The following is a 26,475-nucleotide window of genomic DNA, read 5'->3' as shown; positions in this document are numbered from 1 at the left end:
ATAGATAGTTTCAATGTATACTTCCCACTTTACACGTCAGTAACGTCGACGGTTACACTTGTTTAACTGAGTTACTAGTCTTTCAATTTGGTGTTTGTTCAGCCGTTACCATTATAATTTGGTGTATTCCTCAGAATGTAATCATGATCTTTTGTCTTGTGCTTGACATAATTTCTCTATTGGTGGGAAGTATTTCATTATAATTGTAACCACTTTACTATTATTTTATAATCTCATGCTTGAATTCCACTTTCATAAGGATGTGTGCAAAGGTAACTTGGCCAGATTTCATATCCAACACTCCAGTGGTCTTAGGAATGACTTGCCCGATATTCAAAGCCCCAAATTCTTCTGCTTTTTCTTGCTGAAGACCAGCCTGCTCAAATTTTTTCTCCTATTTTAGCATCCACCATGTGCTATCCATTACATGTGTGCATAACATGAATACATGCTCTGAAGTTATGTGTGTGGGTTTCCCCTTACATATTGGTTTATATGAACATAGATTTTGAGACTCTACTTGGTTGACTTCTTTTGTATTTAGTTATTTACTTATCTGCGCAAGGTTCATTTTGGTAATAACTTTACTTATCCTCTTGTGTAGGTGGAGTAGATCAAGAAATGGATGATGAAGACGATGAAGAACTAGACCTTACTTGAAATGAATTTTGTATTGTTATAGATGAATGTTCTAGGAATCTTTTGTTACCAACATTTTTTAAACCTATTTACTCTCTTGAAACTTATGCACTCATGGGGTAGAACATTTGCTTTATGGATAATTTTGTATTATTAATAGTTTCATTTTATGATGTATTTAAATTTTTGTGTTATTATAATTTATTATATGTATAAATATTTATTTATAACATGTGCTATATTTTGGTTTTAACTGAACTGATACAATAGCCTACCAGAACCGTTGCAACAGGACACAAATGGCGTTCTAGTAGACAATGTAAACCGTTGCAATAGGTCCCATAAACTGTACCAAAGACAAATATAACCGTTACGATAGCCTAAAGAAACCGTGGCTATATCCCACATAGCCGTAGCAATAGCTTACATAAGTGTTTCTTTAAATAAAATGGTAACGGTTAAAAACCGTTGTATAAACAATACAGTAACGGTTTTAAACCGTTCCAATTGTAAAAAATAACCGTTCCAATAGAGAAAGGGAAAACCGTTCCAATAGACGTATCTATTGTCACGACGATGCAAACCGTTGCAAGAACCGTTCCAGTAGGCCTATGGGTACGCCGACTGATGTGACGGTCTTTAAACCGTCCAATATCCCTATGGCAACGGTTTGGCAGTCTATGGGAGCGATTTTGCAACCGTTACCGTGGACCAATTTTTCAGTAGTGCCCACCTATAATCTTAGGGACGTGGGTTCGAGTTACCAAAGAAGCAACATCTCCAACAAAGGGGATCAAAGGAACGGGAATCAAAGGGGAGGGAATAAATAAAAAAAATCTTGCACCTCGATCTTCTGAAATTTTATATTAGTTTTGATCAGAAACATAAAATCTTCATCCATATTCAACACCAATTTGTAAAATAAATTTGGATGCTTTATGTACCAAATTTTAATAAATAACTTGTTTTAATATTATGACATCATCAAAATGAAGTGTATATTACCTAATACTTCCTTAATATTATGTGTTCCGTTTCATCGTTTCTAATGATAAATCTTCACGTTTTTGGCCTCGTTCTTTCACATGAGGATTGTTATTTGGAAATTAGAATTCATGATGAAGAAATGAAAGCAACCTCATTAATCTAAAGCAAATGATGACCGTTGGTGATACGGAATATTCAAGCATCCTTTGGCAAATAATTCAAATGGCACCTGTAACTTTTAAATTGAAGCATTGTATCCTTGGCAAGTAATCCAAATAATCCTTTAATTTATTTAATAGATCTATTTTATTTATTTTATTAAATAGGATATTTAGGTAAATAAGAAGAGCATTTAGGTAATTTAATTTTTATGTTCTGAGTTCCCTATTGTTAATAGGGTGAGTTCCAGTAACATAAAGGAAAAAATGCAAGCTCAAAGCATTAAAATGGTGAATGATGAGTTCATACTTATTCTTCTTTTGATAATATTATTTAACAATAGTTAAAAGAACCAGGCTTTACTTGAAATATTTTTATCATCTTCGATACTTAATTATTAATTATCACAACGCCAAATGATGCTGGATTTCTTGAATGTTTATCGCTTAATGGAGAAAAAAAAACATATTAGAGCTCTAACAATGGAACCAATCCTTTTAATTTAATGTAAATTATATCTAAAAGAAGAAACTCCGCCTGTTGTGAGCTCGTTCCCATTGCTGGTCCCAAGCCTGGATAAAGGAGGAAGGTTGCGAAGGCCGGAAGGACAATCAAAAATATTTTCTTTACTGCATAAAGCAAGGGGTAAGGCTGCGTACATCTTACCTTTCTTAGGAAGGTTGCGAAGGCCGGAAGGACAATCAAAAATATTTTCTTTACTGCATAAAGCAAGGGGTAAGACTGCGTACATCTTACCTTTCTCAACTCCACTTGTGAGATTTGGGTTTGTTGTTGTTGTATATCTAAAAGATGAAAAAAGAAACAAAGAAAACAATCCAAACAACATATGATAATCAAATATGTACATTAGCTTTAATATCCGCAAATGTAATTAATCATAGTCCACATATACATAATATTGGTCTTCTGTAGACATATACATAGAGACTTCCTTTGTCCACAAGTATGGTCAAAATATACAAAGTTGAAACAAACCATTTAGAAAACAATAAAACAGCCCATCATAAATTATTTATCCCGTAAATATAAGCATCAAATGGTATCAATTAGCAGAAAACAAGCTTCTCTTAACGAAAAAAATAAATTTACCAGGCCATTGTTGATGGGACGAGTGATTTTATTTTGTGTCTCACACACCTTACACTAGTTGTGTGAGGCCTCTTTTTATCTCACATATTTGGACCCATATCTTACACATCTGGGTCCACAAAATTCTGGGACCCACACAGTTGTGAGACAAAAAAGAGGTCTCACACAACTAGTGTCAGTTGTGTGAGGCACAAAATAAAAATTTCCCTACTTATATAAGGTGTAGACTAAAAACTATGCATAAATAATACCGCAACAGAAGAAACTGAAAGGACCAAGCACATAAACATTTGGATGTGAAAAGATATATTTTAAATAATTCTTTAAGAAAATTTGTACATTTATAGCCTACAATAATTACTTGGTATATGAAACAACCCCCTATTTACCCGTTTAATGCACCTGGTTTTATTTATTTGATTTAATAATAAGGGTAAAATTGCCAATCTATTTTTTATGGCTGAAATTGTAAATTAACTTTTAACTAAAATATGTTCCCACTTTTAATATAATAATATATGATATGATGATGGTATGATACTGATGATGATTTAATTACCTCTTTTGAGTTCAGCATTAGCTTGATTGTTACATTTATTTCACTCTTACGCGCAACCAGCATCGGTCAAGGTGTCATTAATTAGCATCATTAGTTTATGGGTAGCCAATTAATCTTTAAATTATGAGCATTCATCAATCATCAGCAAAGCGTGTAAAATAATTAAAAAGCCGATAGGCAATCAAAATTTTCTTTTATTCTTTGACGGGAAAAATGCCAATCACATTTCAAAGATCCTTCAAATATGTCGGAGTCACTTTGATCCTAAAGTCAAATTTCTAGTACATGCGACAAAATAGCGGTGCAACAATTAAAAAAATAAAAAAACATTTTAGAGGCAATATTGTCGGGCATGCCATATTTTCTTCCTCTTCTTCTGTCACTGAATATAGTCAACCGAATATTCTGTTAATTTATTTATTTTCTTTTCATGTTTTATATATGTAAGATAACACTCACCACGCCATATGAAACTGTAGATGCATTAACCAATATGGGAACGTTACTAAGACTGCATACTATTCATTTGCCCATTTATTTATTAGGCATTTTTGTTATTGCAGTATAATGAGAACTGTCTAGGTTCTTCCATATATAGTAAGCTCCCAAAATCGGAATGCAATTAAATACCCATGCATGCTTTTCCGGAAAATATGAAAGAGAGAAGGAAACTTTCAAAGAGCAAAAAGTTCCAAACTTTTTGCAAATTCATCTCCTACGTGGATGGGTTACTCAGTTTGTTTATTTCCCTTCATTAGATATTGTGAATCCCCTAATTTTTGGGGGGTGGTTTTCCTTTGACTAACTTCTTTTTTCTCCATTGCTTTGACTGATTTGAAGAAGAAAAAGTTGCGCCAATAGCCTGAGAGGTAGTTTGATTGCTTGTTAGAGTTATGAAGAGTTTAGTTATGCGTGATGTGATTTAATTATGAAAGGATGTCTAAGAATTAGTAACGCGTGAATTAGTACTTTATGGTTTGTAATTGATGGTATGCTAGAAACCCGTATTTTAGTCATAGTTTGCACTCTAATTAATGTATTTTACTTGTGTTTGAGCTTGAATGATAGTAAATTGCACTTATTATGTGTGTTATGCCTTGCACGAACCAGGAAGTGATTCCGAGTTAAAAAGATAATAGGGAGCTTAATCGAACAAGTTGGAACATTGAAGTATGAGTAAAAGCTCAAGGAATTAAACTGGGATAGCGTTCGAGGGTCGAGGACCAAGCCTGGATATCAAAAATCGAAGAAGCAATTTTACTCTGCAAAAATGCACAGTCGTGGCGCATGGGCCGGCGCATGACAGTGCTTTGTGCTGTTTTCTGTTAGAAACGACTCTCTGAACTTCCCCACTAGCGCCCCACATCGGGTAGCGCGCATGTACAAAATTCTCAGAGTATTTTTCCTGTTTCGGCTTGGAAAGGGGAGTTTCGTCCGGGCACATTTCTACATTGTATAAATACATCAAAAGACGTTTTTGAAGGGACTTTTCACCTTGTAAGCTTTTGGAGAGCATTGGAGGCTACTAGACACGAGATTTCATCATTTTTCCATCTATTCAATACGGGAGTTTGGATTGTAACGTTAGGTTGATATTTTCTTACTCTTTAATTATATTTGTGATGACTTCCTCTATGATTATGTAGTAGTTTCCCTTAGGGTTTGACAGATATAGTGTGTTGATAAATATTTGTGGATTTTAACTCTAGTTCTTTGCTTGAATACATTGATGGAGCTTTGAACTGTTGCAACTTTATTTACCGGTTTATTTAATCGAAAGAGGAATAATTTGGTGATTATCTTTGCATTATTTTGTTTGGTTTAACTCGGTGATTCTCTTAAGTAATCGAAAGAGCTTGTTGAGTTGTTGATTAAATCAAGTTAGGAGAATATACGAGAGATGTTTTCCTGAAGATTAATCCATTAACGCACGCTTGCATATTTTTACAGTGCTTATATTAGTTCACCTCGTAGAGTTAAGATTTAATCGAGAGGGGAGTCTTGACTATACGTTTGAACTAATCATTATGACATTAGAGCGAATTAAACTAGAGTTGAATCCCAAATAGTTATCTTACACATATCCTGTCATGACCCCTATTCCTCACATTGATCAGAAACCAACCCTACTAATCTCTAGTTCTGTGCAGTCAATTGTCAATTGCTTTACTTTAGTGGTTAATCATAGTTCGTAATCAATCCAAATAAAGTTCTGATCATCCTAAACAACAGTTAAACCAAAAATTACTAGAGCATTGTTTAAATCCAATCCCTGTGGAGACGATAATTTAATTATACTATATTTGGTTAGCGAGCATCAATTTCGTATTGTGTTTTGCGCTCGTCAAATTTTGGCGTCGTTGCCGGGGATAATCAATAGTGTTCAAAATAGTTTTTGGTGCTAATTCAGAAGTATATTTTATTTTATTCTTCACGGATTTTTCTTTCGTGTGCAGGCAACATGTTGACTTCTCTGGTGTATGACTCGATCTTCGTCAAGAGAATTGATTTCATACAATCCAGAGGTGGAAAAGTGCCTGCGACAATTGAGGAAAGAGATATAATTCACCGGAAAATTTTTGGGGCACCCTTCAACCCAAGAACACGTGGTTAAGAACGACAATGATGGGGTAGATTTGGCTGCAAGAGAGGTCGCACAACAAGAATCTTCAGGGATAGCAGCTGAGGCAGCCCTCGGAGCTATTGAGGACATTATTGAAGATGGCGGGGGTCGAATATTCAATCTAAACCGACCCTTGGTTGAAAAATAGCTCGAAAGTATGATACCCAGGCTTGGTAGAGCATTGGGTGATTATGCCAGACCAGTCTACAATCAGGGAATATCTAGTGTCAGACCTTTACACGTAGCAACACCTTCCAGTACAAGGGAGTGTCAAAAGATGAAGTCTGCTTAAGGGCATTCCCCTTTTCACTGAAGGATGACGCAAAGCACTGGCTTCGTAACTTACTAACTGGGTCGATCAGTTAATGGGAATATATGACTAAAAAGTTCCTTGACAAATACTTCTTAACTACGAAAACAGTGAAATTCAGAAGGGAAATTCACAACTTCTGCTAGAAGGACATGAAATAGTTTTCAAGGCTTGGGAAAGATTTAAGGAGATAGTGAGAAAGTGTCAGCATAATGGGATTGAATTGTAAATGCAACTCTAGAACTTTTGGGATAGACTGACACCCTCCCCACGACGAACTCTGAGTACTGCAGTTGGAGGTACTTTAATGAAAAAGACTCCTGAGAACATTGTTGCAATTCTTGATGAGCTCTCTGAAGATACTAACCAATGGCCTGTTGAGAGTAATGATAGAAGAAAATTAGCTGGGGTTCACCAGGTAGACCCTAACACATCAGTGCAAGCCCATCTAGACATCATGGCCAGAGAGATAAGAAAGTTAATATTGGCCAAGGTACTGAGTGAGTTTCAAGCATCATGTGACTTTTGTAGAATGGGACACCCTACACATGAGTGTCAAGCTTCAGTTGAAGTCGATGTTGTGGGGAGCTTTGATAGAGACAACTACCAAAGTGGCAACATTTTTAACTCCATGGGCAGAGGCACCCAGGTTTCTCTTGGAGTTCACCAGGTGGTAGTGCAAACGCATGGCAGCAAAATAACTCCAGACCCCAGGGACATAGAGCTCCAGGTTTTCAAAATCAACAGAGGCAGCAATATCATTCTCCACAGTCTAATCATTCTAGCATGGAAGATCTTATGAAGGCTTTTATTATTAAGACATATGAGATGCTTGAAACCCATGGCACAACTATTAGAGAACAAGGCACGGCCATTCGAAACTTGGAAAGACAAGTGGAGAAACTTGCTAATCTATTGTCTTAAAGGGTTTCAGGAACTCTCCCTGCTGATATTGAAAGAAATCCAAAAGAGACAATAAATGCAGTGTCTTTAAGGAGTGGGAACGTATTGGAGGATCCCAGGGCAAAACAACAGGATGAGCTGATTGAAAGAACGGTGGAGATTGTGGAGGAGCAGAAAAATGACAACATTCTAGAAGGTGCATAGATGGTAGATAATGGTCTGAAGAAAAAGGGGAAGACTAGAGCTCAGAAGAAGAAGAAGAAGAAGAAGAAGAAGAAGAAGAAGAAGAAGAAGAAGAAGAAAGATGATAATGCGATAAATGAGGAGACTGAAGAAAGTAAATATATGCATGCTCTACCTTTCCTACATAAGCAGAGAAGAGAGAAGCTGGACAAACAATTCGGGCCGCTTTCTAGAAGTGCTCAAGCATGTGCATGTAAATATACCTTTCATATAGGTGCTCTCACAGAAGCCAGCTTATGCTAAATTTTGAAGGAGATATTGTCCAAAAAGCGGAAAGTGGAAGAGACATCGGTTGTCAGGCTCACAGAGCATTGTAGTGCCATTATGCAAAACAAGCTCCCTCAAAAGTGTGGAGATCCAGGGAATTTTACTATACCTTGCTATTTAGGAAGTACTAAGTTTGAAAAATCTTTGTGTGATTCAGGCGCTTCTATTAATCTTATGTCTTTGTTTATTTTCAGGAAATTAGAGGGAAAGATTGGAGAAATCAGGTTGATACATGTGTCCTTCCAGCTGGCGGATCAGATCACAATCATACTTGAAGGAATAGTGGAAGGTGTGCTGGTTCGGGTGGAGAATAGGGAGGTCCCTCTGATTTTAGAAAGAACCTTCTTGGCTACTGGCAGAGTAATTATGGACATTCAGGATAGGCAGATCATGTGCGGAGTGGGGGAGGAAAGGGTAATCTTCAAGATGGAAGGAGCGAGGGGGTCCTAAAAGAGCAACTTAGAGAGAATAAAATTGATAAGTGTGGGGTGTACCCAAAGAAGGCAGAAAAGAAGCTCTCAGCATGGATGTGTGCACTGGTTGGGCGTCCAAAGGAGATCCTGACTTCAATTCAGACCCCGATTAGATGAATCAGAAAAGTTTTTTTTACCCCTTGCATTTTGTTTGTGTGTCACGGGGACATGCCACAACTTAAATTGTGGGGTGAGGGATGTAAATATGTACATGTGTGTTTGTTTTCATTTCTTTTGATTTGAAAAAAAAAATTGACTTTTCCCGACGATGGATTTCCTCGACGGTCTTCTTGAGGGATCAAAGTCGTAGAAAAAATAGTTTATTTTCTTAGGTAGTGCGACAACCCCCCCTTGATTGTTCTTCGTACCGCGGTTCTTTTCCAAGGGTTTTGCTTGAACCGGGTATAGTTAGTTTTTCTTTTATTATGAATAGTGAATTCTTGTGCTACGGTATTAAATGTAGATGACTTTTCTTAATGTTATTGTGCCTTGAGAGTAGTGAGTGCCTTAGTTGTGATGCCTAGACTCTGTTTTTGACTCATGTATAAGTGTCGCAAAATGTTTGATTTTAATGTTGCTTATCTGCTTTGACTAGAGAGTCAGGATTGATCCGATCCTGAATGAGTTATGTGCCAATGTGTGTGTGTGTGAGGTTATTGTTGATATTATGTGCACGTCGGTTGATGTCTAGAACTTGCTATGTGTTTGCAAAGCGAAATAGTAGTCTTGTTCAGTCTACGAAGTGATATAAGCATTTCTTTATTGAGCTAATTATATGTTTATGACCCGCCTAACTGTTGTGTATCCTAGTAGCCCCTTTGAGCATGTAATCCTACTTCTTTGGCAACCACACTACAAGCCTGATCCATTTTATTTTAAATTGACTATCCGTTTGAATCTTTTAGCTCTCTTGAGCACTTGATTTTGTTATGATGTAAAAGCTGAACTGAGGTATGGTCGGATTTTTGACTGGAACTATTGAAAAAGAAGAAAGGTGCACTGTTTGAAAAAATTGTGAGAGCCACTTGTAAAGTATTGAAAAAAAATGAGAAAGAAAAAATGTTGGTGTTTGTATATAGTATAAAAAAAATTATTCCTTGCTAGTGGTAAATCTTGCTTTGTTTGTACTTAAAGAAATTTGGAGCTTGGTGTTAATATGATGTGAAGGTTAGGATGTGGTTCAACACATGTGTGTGGTTTAAATTGTGAAATTGTATGTATTAAAGTGCTTAGGAAGGTGTAGTCACTATTATCCAAATTATATCTTACCCGTCCCGCATCCTACGTTACAACCAATTAAAGTCCCACTTGATCCTTGACTAAATGAGATTAATTAGTAGAGACACTATGGGCAAGCATATGGTGCGTCTTCTGCGGCACATGATTTTTAATTCTGAGAATGAGTGAATTATTTCTATCTTGAGTTCCTATGTGTTCTTGAATTTTATTGTGTGAGGAACTACTCTCTATCTTTGGTGTGGGGGCACATGATTTGCGACGAAAAGGTAATATCTTTGGTCTTTGAGTTGGAGTAAGTGAGTAGGTTTTGAAATACGTGGTGCGTGTGAGTCAAGTCTTGAGGCTATGATGTTATGATGTGGTGCTTAGTCTGCTTTAAACATTCTTGGTATGATGAGTTAGGGAAGTTGTCTGATAAGAAAGTCGTCTTTATGTGAAGTGCAGTTTGATTGCTGGAGGACGAACAATGGTTTAAGTATGTGGTGTTGATGGTAGGCTATAAACCTGTATTTTAGTCATAATTTACATTCTAATTACTGCATTTTACTTGTATTTGAGCTTGAATAATAGTGAATTGCACTTATTATGTATGTTATGCCTTGCAGAAAGTGATTCCGAGTTAAAAAGATAATCGGGAGCTTAATCGAATAAGTTGGAGCTTTGAAGTCTAAGTAAAAGCTCAAGGATTAAACCGGGATCGCGTTCGGGGGTCGAGGACCAAGTCAGGATAAAAAATTGAAGAAGCCGACAACGCGACAGTGCTTTGTGCTGCTGTATATCAGAAAGTGCCCCGCATGGGGCGGCGCATGGCGCGGTGCACATGTACAAAAATATCAAAGTATTTTTTTTGCTTCGACTTGGAAAGGATAATTTTATCCGGGTCCGTTCCTATACGGTATAAATACACCAAAAAGATATTTTTGAAAAGTCTTTTGCATTGAGTTGCAAGAAATTAAAATACTCGCTTTCAAGGAAAATGTTGCCTTTACTCAAGCCTAAGTTCCGAGAAGCCCTTTGTCATTTTGTTACTTGGCACATATATAGGAAAATTGAAATGACATTTTTAAATATAATTTAAGTTGTTAGGGGAAGAGAAACATTTTTGTCCAATAGAAAAGGTATGATATTTTATTTAAACAAATAAACTTATGTGAAGCTTTCCTTTTTATTTTCCCCTTAATTTTCATGTCTTGAACTTTCCCCGCTAATTCGTTTCCCGAAAGAGGGGAGATTGGAGTATCTCAAACGCAAGGAATACAGCTACGGGACAATCAATTCAATGGGCCCACAAAGATCTAGTCAGATCTGCCACGTCGCCCACACTCCAATTCGACAGGACTCCGAGTTTATAGCATCCAATAGCATATACCATATTCCCGCCGTTATACCACCACAAGCTACTGCAGCGCCACCACAGAAGATTCACCGCTTCACAACAATGGTGTCTCTAACTAATAACCAAATATTACTGTCTCTTTCACTGTCTTCCTCTCAAATGGCAACTCCGCGAGAATACAATCAGCTCGAAGTTAATTCTTACATCCGTCGGAGAGCTCATTCAAGGAAGTGGAAACTATGGAGTTCATCGCAGCCATTCAACTCCTCACCCTCTAGGTAAAACCTCCTACAGCTATTCATCGCGAAATTAGTATAAATACATACATGTTATACTCTATTTTTTTTTAACTATATAGATAGTGGTTGAGCTCAATTGCAACAGCTCCCTTAAATATATGCTCGATTTCATTTTATGGGCTTATTTTGCGATGGCTGTGTATTTTGGTTTTTGTTTTCTACTTCTCAAGGTGAGTGGAGGTTTGACATTTTGAGTGTTGCATTCTTTTTAATTGACTTTTTGCTTCCTTTTACTGTCGCTACCGACGCTGCCTATACATGTAAGCCTCAAAAGTATACTCAGGTCCTAATTTCGGACAGAGGAGAATGGTTGGGTGTAAATATAGTTCAATTATGATGAATATTGCATACTGCCCGAATAGAGCGGAATAAATAAACAGGATTCATTCAGTCGATCCTAATTAGTTTGGGATTTTCGATAAAATCCTACCTAATTTGGAATTGAGGGACGGCTATTTGATTTTTACTGTCACTACATCCATGGGAGGGGAGGGAAAGTGGAGTAGGTGGATGCATGGATATCTCTAAAATACCTTAATTTTCTTCCTTTTGCTGTCTAGCGCAACCTAATTACGTTAGTGTCCAATTTAGTGCGACCATATAGAATTTCATAGACACCTATACATTGTTTGAGTTGAATTTTCATGGAGACATCTTAGTTAATTTAATTTGTAATTTTATTGTATCTTTTTATGCATCAACTAGAATATTCTAAGACGACTCCTGTATAACTCCAAAACTGGAATTTAAGTGTAAACAGCTAATCAACGGGTTTAGTTAACTGAAATTATCAACGTATTTTGGTAACGGACCTTATATATGTGACAGATAGTTATCCATTCGAGTGTAGGATCAAAACATTTCAGCTTGTGACAGTGAGAGCTAAAAGTTATGAAGCAGGACAGTCAGAGGACGCTGAGGAGATATTGCATAAGTCTTCCAATAATTTACCTGGTAGTCCGGAAGGTAAAACTGTCCGCACAGGAAGTTCGTTTCTGGCAAAACTGGCAATAGCGCTGGGTATAGCTGCTACAATTACATTCCTATCCATAGGCCTTAAACAGCCTAATCAAGGATCAAATTTTGGGATTCAATATCTGGTTGATGGATCATCATCTTCCACAATTACTACACCTGCTTCTGGTTTTTCTTTCAAAGCTTTTGGCTATAGAGTCATGCTGCCAGAATATGCTCCAGGGTAAGCAACAGTTTTCATGCATCTGCAGCTTCATCATGACCTAAGCAGAAAAAGAGACCAACCTTTTGCTTAATATACTTTAGCTACCACTGTGGTAGATGCTAAAGAAATTGATATCCTGGATATCTTATCTATTAGCTTTATTTGGGATATGATATTAAGCCCCTGTACTTCTCATACTTCAGATGGATCTACTTTTGGCTTCTGATGGCAGCTGGTTGTGGATTTTTTATTAGCGAGGAGGCTTTGAATATATGGGTCTGTCTCCTATGCTGGTACTTCTGTTCATGAACTTCCCTGCTAACAAATCTTCTGTGTTGCAGATATTGTAGTTTTCCTACGATTATATTTCTTATTTTGATTTGACATTTCTTTCGACATTAACGACTTTAAGTTGTTCTTGTGATGTGAGGAAAAAGTAACAGGCCAAGTTGGAAAAAGAGTTAAAGAAGCTTTAAGCTTTATAAAGTTAAAAGCTAGAACCTTATCTTTAAAAAGTTGAAAGCTAGAAATATGCTGTTATATAGTGTCTTTAATAAGCACTAAGTTGGCTTGTTATCCTTCTTCATGACATTCATTATTAAGGTCAAATTCTCTGATGAATCGTGTAGGTTGGAGCCTCTATAGCACGAATGCTTGTTCTAGATGGAACGTGGCAATCGTTGGTGAACTCCTTTTCCAGAAATGCTCCATATATAGCATCCACTATTCTCTGGGTGTACTGGTTAGTAGAAACTGTCCTTTTGAGTTAATTTTCATGAATGCATGTGCATGTCAACCTCTCAAGATTCTGCCGATCGCACAACCTTCCTTTGCTACTACAATTCACAAAGATATTATGCACCTTCGGTGCTACTATATATTGTTTTTATAGAAACAGTTGTTACCACAATGTTAACATTATTGTGGATTCTGAATTTCAGGGGTGTCTGTATCAGCGATATGATACCTTTTTACCTTGGGAAGCTTTTTAAGCAATCTGGTGCGTCCAATGATGTTTGCTCAAAGGTTTGTTTTGGCTACTAGCATTTCGCGCATGTTAAGATATTCAGTCCCCTTGTATTATTTAAAAACATATAAACTTTACTTTTGGGAATTCAGATTCAATTTGGTTGTAGTTAGGGATCGGTGATGAGAAGGCAAGAGATATTACAAACGCTGTACAAAAATATGGGAATCTCATTGGTTTTGGTGAGTTCCAAAAGATATGCTGATTTACTCCAGTTATCTCTTGCCTTCTGCTGAACTTTTAATTATGAAACCTTTGTTTCCATTGATACTTGCATGCTTATAACTATGATCATAATGTAGCATCAGCATCATCACATCTCTATGTGATGTCTGAAGGAGTATGATTTAATTATTTGTTAAGATCTCTCTATTTTGTGGAAATATTAGATCAAAATAAGTGGTCTACCTTAAAATTTATGCTATGTCTTAAGAGGTTGTACTTCTGGTCCATCTTAACCCTCATGTCTATATGTATAAATCTCTTAACTTTTTTCGCATCAATCTAAAACAGATGATCTTTCTTGTTATGATCTCATATTTCCGACAAATACTTGTAATATGATCTTCTTGTTCCTTGAACTTCCTTGATTGCTTATTGGTGGATTTTCCAATGCTGATGCAGTGGAACGGTTTTCTCTTGGAGTGAGAAATCCCACCGCTTTCCTTGCAGGGGCTCTGGTGAGTGATCTTTTTCTTTTTTCCTTCTTAACATGCTGAGTATTATATAGCTTAACACCCTTTTCTGCTCTTTTGTTCCCTCTTTTGGGTACTACACGTTTGGTGGTACGATATGCTTACCCATAAAACAAAGAGGTCTTAGTTAAGCAAGGAATGTTAACTATCACATATTTCATTGATAATGTCTAAAACCTAGCCTTCAATGCTTAGAAGTTCTGATAATCTCATTCCATTGCTTGAAACGATTGACATACTTAGTGAAAAAGTCCTGCTTTGAAAACACAAGAAGGATAAACCCAGCGACCCTCAGTTATGAAGTTTGTATGCTATTTCTAAACCTAGTCTGATTAGAAATTCAATCACTCAGAATGCGATTCCTGCATGACTAGCTCATAATCTCTAATACATTTTTGTATAATTTTCGATTTCTTTTGTCCTACTCCTACATAAAATCGCTAGCAAAAAGGGAAAGCACCCGCTGCAATCCACCACTAGGTCCGTGTACTCCAGCTCACGGAGGGGCTAACTGATTATGTAGAACTGAAAATAAGTGGTCCTTGGTTTCCGTATTCTTGAATTAGCCTATCAGGTGCCCTATTTTGCATGTTCATCTCAATAAAGTTGATTATAACATAAGAGAGATAAAGTGGAACCTTGGTTGGGCATCTTCTCTCACCAAAAGGTTTTTCCAATCAAATCTGGAGCTTTGCCTGCACTTCATGCATTGGCAACTTAAAATTTGCCTAATCTTAGCAATTAGGGAAAGAATGATACAGCAGCATCTATCAATTTGGTGTCCTCAGTCTGTTCTTCCTTCTTGACCATTTCTAACCATTTTAGGTTCATTGTATTAGTAATAGCATTTTGTTTCTAATAGTGTTATCCTTAGATATTCATTTACCTTTCTCCTACAAAATGGTATGACTATTAATGGTCCATCTCAAGATTCTTATGATGGTTATGTGATAGCTATTACCCCATGAACAAATGGTGAACAACTCAATGAATTCTCCCATATTAAACAGATAGTTATACTGTTACAATCATTCATCTGCTCATATCTATTGCAGGATATATCACCAGAGTATTTCTTTGCCGGTGTCTGTTGCGGTGGCTTGATAACTCTTCCAATTCAGGTAAGTCTTGTGCTTGAGAAACAACAGATTTACAGTTTTTAAGTGTGCGTGCTGTTCATGCTCTTATCTCTTTTCCTTTTCTCCAAAATGCAGTTGACAATTGGATTTTTACTAAGAGAGCGTCCTGTATTTGCAGTTGCAACTGTTGCTACTGTACTGGTAAAGCATAAATTTTGCTCTGCTCAATTTTGCATTTATTACCACAGAGTCAAAGAATCCAATTCCGGTTCCTACTAATTGTGCAGGGAATCTGGACAGTATTCCCCTATGCAGTGGCTGCTTGTACAGCATTATTCCTATATCTACGGCGCCAGTTTTCCGGTTAGGCCAACTCATAACTTTTCTGATTGGTTTCCCAAGTCATAAACTACGAGGACTGGAGGCGAGCACATGACTGCTCGCGCTGGTGCAAGCCTGGATGGATGATGCCACTATTTGTTGAAAATCACCCACATTTCTAGTATCTTCCAAATCAAACTGATTGAAAATCGTCGGAGATATTCTAGAATGATAAACTAATGTATAATTGATTAATGATTTGCGCATGGGCACTATTCTTTATTCTCAACGAGAATGTTTAACTCTTTAAGACGAGAAATCTTTTTCAAAGGGAGGGGGGAAAAAGAAAAAGAATGGGTAAAGGCTGCAAAATTAGCTTCAAGATTGTCTGTGTAAATTTATTAAGAATTGAAGATTAAATGGAACCAAAGAGTATGGCCTGGTGGTCAATGAAATGGGTTCCCTTGGAGATCAGGTTCACATTCCAGTGGAGACAAAAAACACTAGGTGATTATTTTCCATATGCCTACAAATTGGTCCAGATACACTGTTAATATTTAATTTTTTTTTGAAGATTTTGTGATACAGGCAAGATTTTGGGAACTTCTTTTGCAGATATTGTGATAAGAATTTGGAAACAAGGCATTTTAAATAAACAAGTTCTAAGCGTATGTAATTAAGGGTGGATTTGGGGGAGGGAGACCCTTAAATGTGAGATACATATCAATAACTTAAAAACATTTTCAAGCTCACATTTAAAACTTCGCGCATAAATTACTGAGACGAGCTCATATATTTGCAAATTCCGAGCTGCATTAGTGAAGACATAAATTATCAATTGGCAAGTCCTTCAGATGCTAAATAGGAAAGTTGAATGCTGTATGCATCTTTGAGCTCAGCCAATACTTCTGCAATACTTGGCCTCCTCAATGCATCCCTCTCCACTGACCTAGAGGCGATTAAAGCCGCTCTTCGCATGCTCTCCGTATCAAAAGTTCCTTTTATGCTCTCATCTACTATCTCAAATGCACCTGCCTGCAAGTATGGCTTTGCCTGAAATTCACAATTGATATACAACAGATGAGTATTGTTGGAACTCAATGAAATGCTTTGTATTATATTCCTTGTATAACACATTATAAGACTTGTATTTACCCATAGAACCAAGTTAAAGGAATCTGGAGAGCCCGAGTGACTAAGTGGTTCTCGACCACAGATAAGTTCAAGAAGAACGACTCCAAAACTGTAGATGTCACTCTTTTCAGTGAGTTGTCGAGTGGAATAGTATCTGTGGACAAGTAACAATAGAGGTTTAGGATTTTGAAGTATCAAAATTGATACATTGAGATTAGTATCTTGAAGCTTACTCGGGATCAAGATAGCCAGCAGTGCCTTTGACAACAGTACTAACATGAGTTGCATCTGATTGACTCACTTGCTTAGAAAGGCCAAAGTCAGATACCTTAGCATTCATGTCTGCATCCAGAAGTATGTTGCTGCTCTTCACATCACGGTGTATGATTCTTGGCTCAGTTCCATTGTGCAAGTAATCCAAACCTTCGAAAGTTATAATCAACTATTATAAACTATGTAAAACTTATGCTCCATCATACAGCTATAAGTATCTGCAGAGGGAGCAAAATCTACAAAGCAACTTATTGCTCTGGGCTATATGGATCTTTTGGTTGTAGAAAACCAAGCATTTTGTCACACAACTGAGATGAACTCACAGAACTACTTCAAGTATTTGTTTTTTCACAATGTATGAGGAAAAAAGAAGAGCAAAACAATGTTTCCTTCTTCTGTACAGAAAAAATTGTTGTTGATGGTAGTTCTCCATTGGAAGACAAGTTAGTAATTATCATGTCTCACTTGTACACATACCTTTTGCAGCATCAACTGCTATTTTCAATCTGCGCACCCAGCTTAGTGTCAATTTCTTGCTCATTGCTCCTGAAACAGTTATTAAGTGTTAGTTAACTTTACGAGACGAAGCAGGTGGTGGGTTTAGAGTGTGTTATATGGGTGAGATCATGCGTGACATACCGTAGAGGTTATCAGCCAGTGATCCTCCAGGTAAATACTCATAAACTAGAATTTGCTGTTTCGATTCATGGCAGAATCCTTCTAATGACACAAGATTTGGATGACTGATATGTGATAGAAGGGACACCTAGAGAGATAATAAAGAAGCTGTTGAGTCTTTTTTTCTTTATAGACTGAATCTGAACTAGCACAAGTTTAGTGACAAACCTCATTGATAAAAGAATCGGCACCTAGTTGAGTTTTATCGAATCGAACTTTAACAGCAACTTGTTTACCATCAGGAAGCTTCCCAAGATAAACAGATCCGAAACTACCGCGACCAATAACCTCTTTGAAGTTGTTTGTAGCAGCTTTTATTTCTTTGTATGAAAAGACTTTTGCAGCATTCCAGTTTTTCATTTCTGCTGCAGTTCCTAAAATTAGAAAATAGTTCCTGCTTAGAAGTAGATTTATCAATATTCTGCTGATAAAGAAAAGTTTGACTTTTTCATACTTGATGCATATGTATCTCCACTTTTTCTTCTCCTCATGTACAAGAATACTGATACTATAAAGATAAGGAATAGAGCAAATATAGCTACTCCAACTGCACCAAGTATAATTGCTAATCGGTTATGGCTCTTGCGTTTTGTGGGGGTAAATACAGTGACTTGTGGTGTCTCAATTGTAGGATTTCTTGAGAAGTCATTGCATAAAGACATAGTGAAGGAAAGACATAGATTTCCCGATGATCTGCAAAATAGGGGGAAAAAGATAAATCGAGAAACTGACATGAGAAGCAATGAAAAACGACGTTTTCAATTTCATACAGGACTTCTAAACTCTCTCTGTTCAAAGCTCGTGGCAGCGGGCCTTGCAGCTTATTGTTCTCTAGGTTCCTGAATGTTGCAGAGAGGTAAATCAGTATAATTCATCAGGTGAAGTACTTTAAGCAGTTCTAAAATGCCAGTATATATTATCCTCACTCACAGTAAGTGGAGGTTCTTCAGTTCTCCAACGCTATCGGGTACTGTTCCCTGCAGACTATTGTTATGCAAGTCCCTTCAACAGAAAATACATCAGTTTTAAGGACTATCTTCTTTCCCACCATTGAACAATAGTAGCAACAAGTAAGCAGTGAGACTTACAAAACTTGAAGGTTTATCAAGTCTTCTAACTCAGAACCAAAAGCTGTAAGTTGATTGAAGCTCAAGTTCCTGCATCATTGAGCACAAAACTTATTTTAGGCAATGGTCTCTAAAATACATTAACATAACATGGTAATTCCTCATCACAAGTATTACAGCTTCTTAAGATGTTGCAGGCTGCCGATATTTTGTATCTCTCCAGCAAGTGAAGTGTTATGCAAATCCCTGCAACAAGTAGAACCTCAAATAAGTAAAACTCAACATAGCTAAACAGTGGGTTATTAAGTGATAAGTTGTTAAGATTAATGACTCTTACAGGGATTTCAGATCCAGTAAATCACCAAACGTTGGGCTGATTGACCTCAAGTCTACATCAGAGAGCTCCCTATACAAAGTCTAACTTTAATATGTTCTGCTCTTAACAGAAGTAAGACCAAGAGATACAACAACAACAACAACAACAACAACAACAACCCAGTAAAATCCCACTAGTGCGGTCTGGGGAGGGTAGTGTGTACGCAGACCTTACCCCTACCCGAAGGAGTAGAGAGGCAAAGACCAAAAGATAACGAAAGGAAAATAAAGTTCTTGGGAAAGCTTTGACATACAATGAAGTTACCAAGTTGCCTTCACATTCTATGTGTTCCCATGATTTAGGAGAGCACGGATCGTCCTCCCAATCAAGATCTAGACCAGTTGACTGCTGAATAACTTGTAGGGCTGAAACTGCAAAGATTAAACAATGTGAAAATTTGGTGCAATTGGTTCTAACAGACTACTTCGAAGATCATAGATATCGAAAAGTCAATAAAACAATAATAGAACCTGTGGTTGAAGAAGTTTCTAAGGGAATTTCCAGGATCTCATAGACCTCAAGAGCATTGATTATGGGATAGTAGTGAACAGTCTTCAATGTGATGTTCAAGCTATCAATTCCTTTCATTGTAAAGAACAGACTACTGACTTCCCATCGATTCACTGTGTAGTTTGATCGAACAATATAACCATTTATGAGTATATCGAATGAAGGTGAGACAGGCAAAATCCCAGCAAAGTAAAGAACAATATGGTAATCTCCTTCATGATCAATAGGAAAGTTATATGTCATGTCGTTCCGACGTGCCAAAACTCTTCCAGTTTGAAGAACAGCTGCAGGAGGGCTCTCTTTCAGAACTGACATATTGAAATTGGCTTGAATATCAAAACCAGAAGACACATGAAATGGACTGAAATCTTCATCAGCATCCCAAATTCTATCATACTGATCAATCGGGTACCTTTTACATAGCACGAAAAGCATCACATTTAAACAGAAAGTAAGGACTAAACAATCGATAGTACATTAACATAATAGACAAGTGAGAGTTTTGACCTTAAGGACCAATTATAACCACAATTGACACGATAACATTTCCTCAACAACTTGTTTGGAAAATCTCCCAAGGCATCGATGTAAGCTCCTTGAGGAAGTGGCCTAAGTTCAAGGGATGAAATGACTGGAAATCCACCATTTGTAAGAGAGTGAAAACATAAAGACACAATGTCTTTATCAACTGTCCATATGAACTCTTCGATCCACGGATCGGTGTTACTAAGATTGACTGTGGTTGTGATAGCCCTCCCAAGAGAAACAGAGAATGCAGGGGGTTTATTAAGTCCATCATAATTCTTATACACAAACTGAGTCCTCACAAGAACCAAGGATGATACATTTTTCACTGGTAGCTTGTAACATTTTCTAAGCGTAGAATCAGGAAAGAACCTAACTGGGAGAGTAGATGGAGAGGATCCCTCTTGAAAATGGACAGTGGTGATGTCGCCAGCTGAGATATAGGCACCATCTGGTGTCCATGTAATGTTGGAGGAATCAACATAGGTAGTACTTCCACCACAAGACAAGCTCAAAAATCCTGCATATTTTCACAACATAAGCAAGAGTTCATCTCAAAACATTTATTTATTTGTGGAGAAAGATTGTAATACTAAAAAGTTCTAAACTAACAGCAGCCTACTGCGTAATAGTTAAGAAAATGGACCGGCCTAATTCAAACCCAAAAGCTAGTTCATAAAGAAGTGATTGTCTAAGAATATATAAGAAAATAAACACATACTTTCAGTCAATGTGAGACTCTAACGGCCCCACATGCCCAAAGGTGAACATCTGGAACATAGACAACATAAGATGGAAGTCCGACACGAGTAAACAAAAAATATGGATGATTTGGCTCTGATACCACGTTAAAGATAGACGTTGAGCCTAACTCATGTTAATGTTAACTCATTATATGAGAATTACCGAAAATTATGTAAAGGACAACTGATACATACTCAACAAATGTGGGACTCTAACATTTAGTTCTTAGAACCAGACTTAAATTTTCTATTGTGTAACGACTATTGAATATTTTCTAAAACTTTGCATAAGGGTAAAAAAAAAGAAAAAGAACTAATTGTGTACCATCTGGATCGCAGAAAGCAACAGTGATGATGAGAGCAGATAGAAGAAACCAAGAATAGTAACACCGATGCAATTCCATTGAATAAGAGCAAAATAGTAGAGACAAGTGCATGCCTTCCTTTAATATCAAAGAATGTATGAGAAGTTAAATTTGGAACTGAAGGGTCTGAATTGAAGGGAGAGAGGAGAAGGCAAAAGGGAATGTTGAGGACATGTAATCAGTTGCAGCTTAGGAATGAAGAAGAAAGAAAAGCAGTAGCAGGAAAAGAAAAAGAAGAGACAACAAGTCCTTTTCAACTTTCCTTTTCTGTTGCTTTATTGACAGAGTTGAGTAAAAGAGAAGATGTGATATTGACAGTCGTTGAAGCTATGTTAACGGGCAAAATGATAATCATACGAAGATCAGAGAGGAAGAAAATAAAAGGGTTATGGCACATGGGAATGAGTAGTACTACAAAGCAATGATGTATGATGATGACCATTGTCTCCATTGATAAGCACGTCTTTTTAACAAAGAAAAAGGAGAGACACTACGTGAAACACTGTGTCCTAATGTCATGCACTCAAAATATGATGAGCAATTGTTGCTTGTTAGTACTACTCGTAACCGTTGCCCCTATGCCTCAGGCGAAAATTTATCCGATTTGCACCAGACTAATAGATACATAATATATGTTATATATACACTTCTTCACTTAACCGCAATTAATTATTGCATATATATATTTTACAGTATTAAATCACTTAATTATAGTAAGTATATAGTGCGGATGAGTTTTTGCCTCACATGAGAGTATGTGTTTTTCTTTTCCTTCTCTTTCTCATTGTTTTGGTTTGAGATTATTTTAATTAAGAACAGGAATGACCATGTAAAATAATGGCGGATAGGAGAATTTAACAGTGTAAAGAACTTGTCATTTGTTTTGGACATTAAGAAGAAATAAAATTCTTTCATTGTGACAATTTATAGGGAAAAGCTCTTGAGTTTTTTTTTTCTTCTAAATTCCTGGCTGAAATGTAGGGAATTAATGAACTGTTGCCCAATCATTTTTCTTGCTCTTTCAACTTTTTTCCTACTAATTATATCCATAATGCACAGGATGCTTAGTATTCCAGCATTCCCTTATATGATTGTTCCTAGGCTTTTTGCTTTTCCTGTCTTTTTACCTTTATATATTCAGTAGCTTAGCTTTCAAATCAATCTCCATTTTGTTGTCTTCCTCATCAAGGAAAATCATCAATCTCAAGGACAAGGAAACATGGTTAGTCAACACACTTAATGGGACTAAAAGAGCTCATATATGATAATAATAGTAATACTAGTATAAAGCTAATAATTGATTATCCATGGACAATGAATTTTTAACGACTCAATTACAGCACAATTAACGGAAAAAGTTATTAAGCAGTTCAGTATGATTTGAGGAATCTACTTTTTCTTTTTGTTGAATTTGTCTTGAAACTTTTCACCGAATAATCTACTTTTATTAATAACTATCTATGATTTTCCCAACATAATTCATGGATAGTTCAGGCGGCATACATTAGTTAGCGTCGCCCGTCAGCAGCGGAAGCTACTTGATTTTCTCCCAAAATCGTAGAACCTCTGATGTTACAACTTTTTCCAACACTTTAGCGTAATTCATGTCATGGGCGGCTTTCCAGCCATGCCCTATGACCCCCTGGACGCGCCCCGTTGCGTCCTAGCAAGCCTCCCAACACCTAGCGTCACGGACGACCCCGTGGTCTTGGCCGCGCCAAGTGACAAGCACGCATGTGCCTCTGTCGCCCCACCGATATCTCTCGCCAGCGCCCAGCCGCAGGCAGATGGCAATAGCGCCGCGCGCGCAGACCGTGATGCCAAAGACAAGGTTGCTGACAACAGACCTGTTTCTACCTTGGAGAAAACTAAGTCCTTTTCATTGTAAATATAGAGTAGTTTTATTTCATGTACTTCCATTATCTTCCTCTAGCTCAGTTAGGTCTAGTCTTGTAACTTTGGTTTATTTTTTTAAGCAATATTAGGGGGGATCAAGAAATTAAACTTTCTAGCAAGCAAGTAATTCTCTCTGCTGGTGTCTCTCCCCTTCGACACCGTGTTGCTTTTCTATAATAGCTTTCATTAATGCAATCAAGATTTCTTTCATTCTCAATTCTCATTTCTGTTCTCTCAATTGCTCTTGACATTGGTTTTCCCGTACGACACTGACAATCTCGTCTAGCGTACGGAGGGAAACTCAGTTGGCGGATAGTAACTGCACTGACCTCAATTGCTTAGCCTTACGTCGCCCTTCCAAGGAATCTCAGAAGGCGCCGCGTAACAGTTGGTATCAGAGCCTAGGCTCAACATCGGACGAGGGAACACATTGCCATTACCACCACATCTGACCATGGTCAATCACGGGGACCGCATTGCGGCCCTTGAAGAGATGGTTGATGTATTACGGCCCATCGTGGATACGGTGCCTGAACTAAGGACTAGCCTAGTGCAAAGGTTGGACGACCTGGACCGCAGAGTGCTCCAGGCCGAAGTTGACATAGAAAACATCAGTCGCAACTCTGAGGGAGACCGACAAATGGCAACCACAGAGGCAGCTGAAATTTTTGGCAAATTCGAGGGCCTCCAATAGGAGCATGCCGAGGATTTAGCCTACAGGGCACAAGAGGCAAACATGGTGACTGCCATGCAACAAACTATAAACAACTTGATAGACCAGCTCACTGTTGTCAATGCTGCTTTACAAGGCCTGCTTCGAGGAGGCGGAAACCAAATCGGGGGTGTTATGAACCTCGCTCCCGCGACAAAAAAACTGAAAATTCCTGAGCCAAAGCCATACAGCGGAGCTCGGAATGCCAAAGAAGTGGAAAATTCATCTTTGACATCGAACAATACTTCGATGCCGTGGGTGGCCTAGAAAAATCTAAGAAGGTAGCAACTACTGCCATGTATCTTCAGGGTGATGCTAAACTCTGCTGGCGGGTGAAGTATGAAGCCATCAGGGCTGGTGAAGATGCTCTCGAGACATGGGCAGAACTGAAGGCAGCCATACACCTACAGTTCTTCCCCAAAAATGTTGAATACAATGCAAGGAGAAAGCTACGGGAGCTCCGCCAGACCAAATCAGCGCAGGACTACATGCGGGAATTCTCCGCGCTCATGCTGAACATACGTGACATGGGGGACAAAGACAAACTCTTCACCTTCTTGGAAGGGTTGAAACCTTATGCCCGTATGGAGCTGCAAAGACAAAGGGTAGATACCCTACCCAAGGCGATCCAAGCGGCTAAATACCTTGGAGACTATCAAGTGGAAGCTCGGAAGGATAGGCCTCAACCGCCTGCCCGAGCGGGATACAAAGGGGGACAGCCTAGCAATGGTGGCCCTAGCAGAAGTGGGGGAGATCAGAGTTCAACCAAATCTAAGGCTCCCTCCTCAGGCAGCAATAGTGCTGTGTCAAACAACAATGATCGGGGGAGAAAGCCCCCTTCAGGATGCCGTCATTGCGGCGGACCACATTGGAATAATGAATGCCGACATGCACAGATGAACGCCCATTAAGCTTTTGAGGATGGGACAGATGACGACATAGATGATGCGGACCAGACCGAACCAGTAGGTGCCTTCAATGCAATTGTTGGCTCTATTTTTGAGGCCTTAGCGGAAACCAGTGCTGGTATTCGTAAGAAGTAGGAATCCTGTCCAATCACCAAGAAAGGAAAAAAGAAGGCAGATGAGAGTACTCTTCTTAAACAAGAGAGGAACTTAATGTTCGTCGAGATGAAGGTAAATGGCAAGCCCATTCGGGCGATGATATACACGGGTGAAACCCACAACTACTTATCCTCGATTCAGGTGGAGCGCCTTGGTCTAGTTGTAGGAAATGGTAGAGGTCGTGTCAAGGCTATCAACTCACCTCCTCAGCCAGTGGGTGGAATAGCCAAAGAGGTACCAGTAAAGCTTGGCCCTTACAAAGGAAAATTCAACCTGCGAGTGGTGATCATAGATGATTTCGAGTTGATAGTTGGGTTGGAATTCTTAAGGCAAAACCAACACCATGCCCGTACCGTATGCAGACATGCTACTGATGATGGGAACAAACGGAGCCAAGCCCTGCATTATCCCGTGCACGCCCATGAAGATAGCCGCTGAGAATATCTCGACCCTGCAGTTGAAGAAGGGGGTCAAAAGACATGAACCTACGTTCCTGGCAACCCTCTGCATTGAAGATATAAAACGCTCCTCGGGTCCCATTACTGCACCCGTGAAGGAGCTTCTACTGGAGTTTGAAAATGTCATGCCACAGGACATGCCAAAGCGACTCCCGCCTAGGCGCACTGTGGACCATGAAATAAACTTGGTGCCAGGCGCGAAGCCACCTGCCCGGGCGCCTTACAGAATGTCACAAACCGAACTCGCCGAGCTTCGGAGACAGTTAACGGAAATGCTAGACACAGGGATCATTGTGCCTTCCAAGTCCCCATACGGGTCCCCTATGCTATTCCAAAAGAAACATGATGGCAACCTGCAACTCTGTGTGGACTATCGGGCTCTAAACAAAATCACCATGAAGAACAAGTACCCTATTCCGCTAATGGCAGACTTGTTCGATAGACTGGGTGGTGAAACAGTGTTCACCAAGATAGACCTGAAGATAGGTTATTGGCAAGTTAGATTGCAGAGGGTGATAAGCACAAGACGACATGTGTGTCAGGATATGGGTCATACGACTTCCTGGTTATGCCGTTTGGCTTAACTAGCGCTCCAACCACATTTTGCACCCTGATGAAACAAGTCTTCCGAGAGTACATTGACGAATTCGTGGTGGTCTACTTGGATGACATTGTGGTATACATCCAAACACTTGAAGAACACCTGGAGCACTTGCGGAAGGTGCTAGCCCGGTTGCGGGAGCACAAACTATATGCGAAGCTGTCCAAGTGCTCCTTTGCTCAAAAATAGATTGACTTCCTCGGACATGTCATTGAGGAAGGGCGAATCAAGATGGACTAACAGAAGATCCATGCTATCATATATTGGCGGCTGCCTAAGGATATCCACGCATTGAGGGCGTTCCTTGGCCTATGCAACTTCTATCAGCGATTTGTGAAAAATTACTCCCTCATAGCAGTGCCATTGACAGAACTCCTTAAGAAGGTCACGCCTTGGGATTAGGACCCACGCGAGCGGAAGCCTTCAACGCATTGAAAGCGGCTATGTCTAGTAGCCCCGTCTTGGCCCTCCTTGATTTGGCCAAACCATTCGATGTACAAACGGATGCCTCCGACTATGCCTTGGCGGAGTCTTACTACAAGAAGGGCATCCTGTAGCATACGAGAGTCGGAAGCGAAAGGATGCAGAGTGGCGCTGTGCCACCCACGAAAAAGAATTATTGGC

General features: G+C 38.6%; 2 protein-coding genes across 3 annotated transcripts; one reads left to right on the top strand and one right to left on the bottom strand.

Annotated features, from left to right (window-relative positions):
* Positions 10,687–15,929, top strand: LOC109232108. 2 transcript variants are annotated; one of them, XR_002068886.1, is made up of 10 exons: positions 10,687–11,126; positions 11,998–12,345; positions 12,531–12,603; positions 12,957–13,069; positions 13,269–13,353; positions 13,468–13,536; positions 13,979–14,034; positions 15,105–15,170; positions 15,264–15,329; positions 15,416–15,929. XR_002068886.1 is itself a non-coding variant. In XM_019397770.1 (10 exons), the coding sequence occupies exons 1-10, from the start codon at positions 10,792–10,794 to the stop codon at positions 15,494–15,496; spliced, it is 1,296 nt and encodes a 431-aa protein (XP_019253315.1). In that variant the 5' UTR covers positions 10,692–10,791; the 3' UTR covers positions 15,497–15,929. The 2 variants fall into 2 exon arrangements, 1 of the variants encoding a protein (XP_019253315.1); XM_019397770.1 differs by having other exon boundaries at positions 10,692–11,126; positions 13,464–13,536.
* On the bottom strand, positions 16,033–21,515 carry LOC109232107 (probable LRR receptor-like serine/threonine-protein kinase At5g48740). Its single transcript, XM_019397769.1, has 16 exons — positions 21,081–21,515; positions 19,995–20,532; positions 19,448–19,899; positions 19,231–19,348; positions 18,939–19,007; positions 18,779–18,847; positions 18,623–18,691; positions 18,465–18,536; positions 18,305–18,373; positions 17,989–18,227; positions 17,703–17,908; positions 17,496–17,622; positions 17,334–17,402; positions 16,817–17,006; positions 16,605–16,737; positions 16,033–16,502 (listed from the first exon to the last, which is right to left on the bottom strand). Exons 1-16 carry the CDS (start codon positions 21,190–21,192, stop codon positions 16,284–16,286), a joined length of 2,751 nt encoding a protein of 916 aa, XP_019253314.1. The 5' UTR covers positions 21,193–21,515; the 3' UTR covers positions 16,033–16,283.

The sequence above is a fragment of the Nicotiana attenuata genome, chromosome 9 (assembly GCF_001879085.1).
Source record: "Nicotiana attenuata strain UT chromosome 9, NIATTr2, whole genome shotgun sequence".
NCBI lineage: Eukaryota > Viridiplantae > Streptophyta > Magnoliopsida > Solanales > Solanaceae > Nicotiana > Nicotiana attenuata.
Note: the sequence above shows the minus strand (reverse complement) of the source record. Positions and strands in the feature narration are given on the sequence as shown.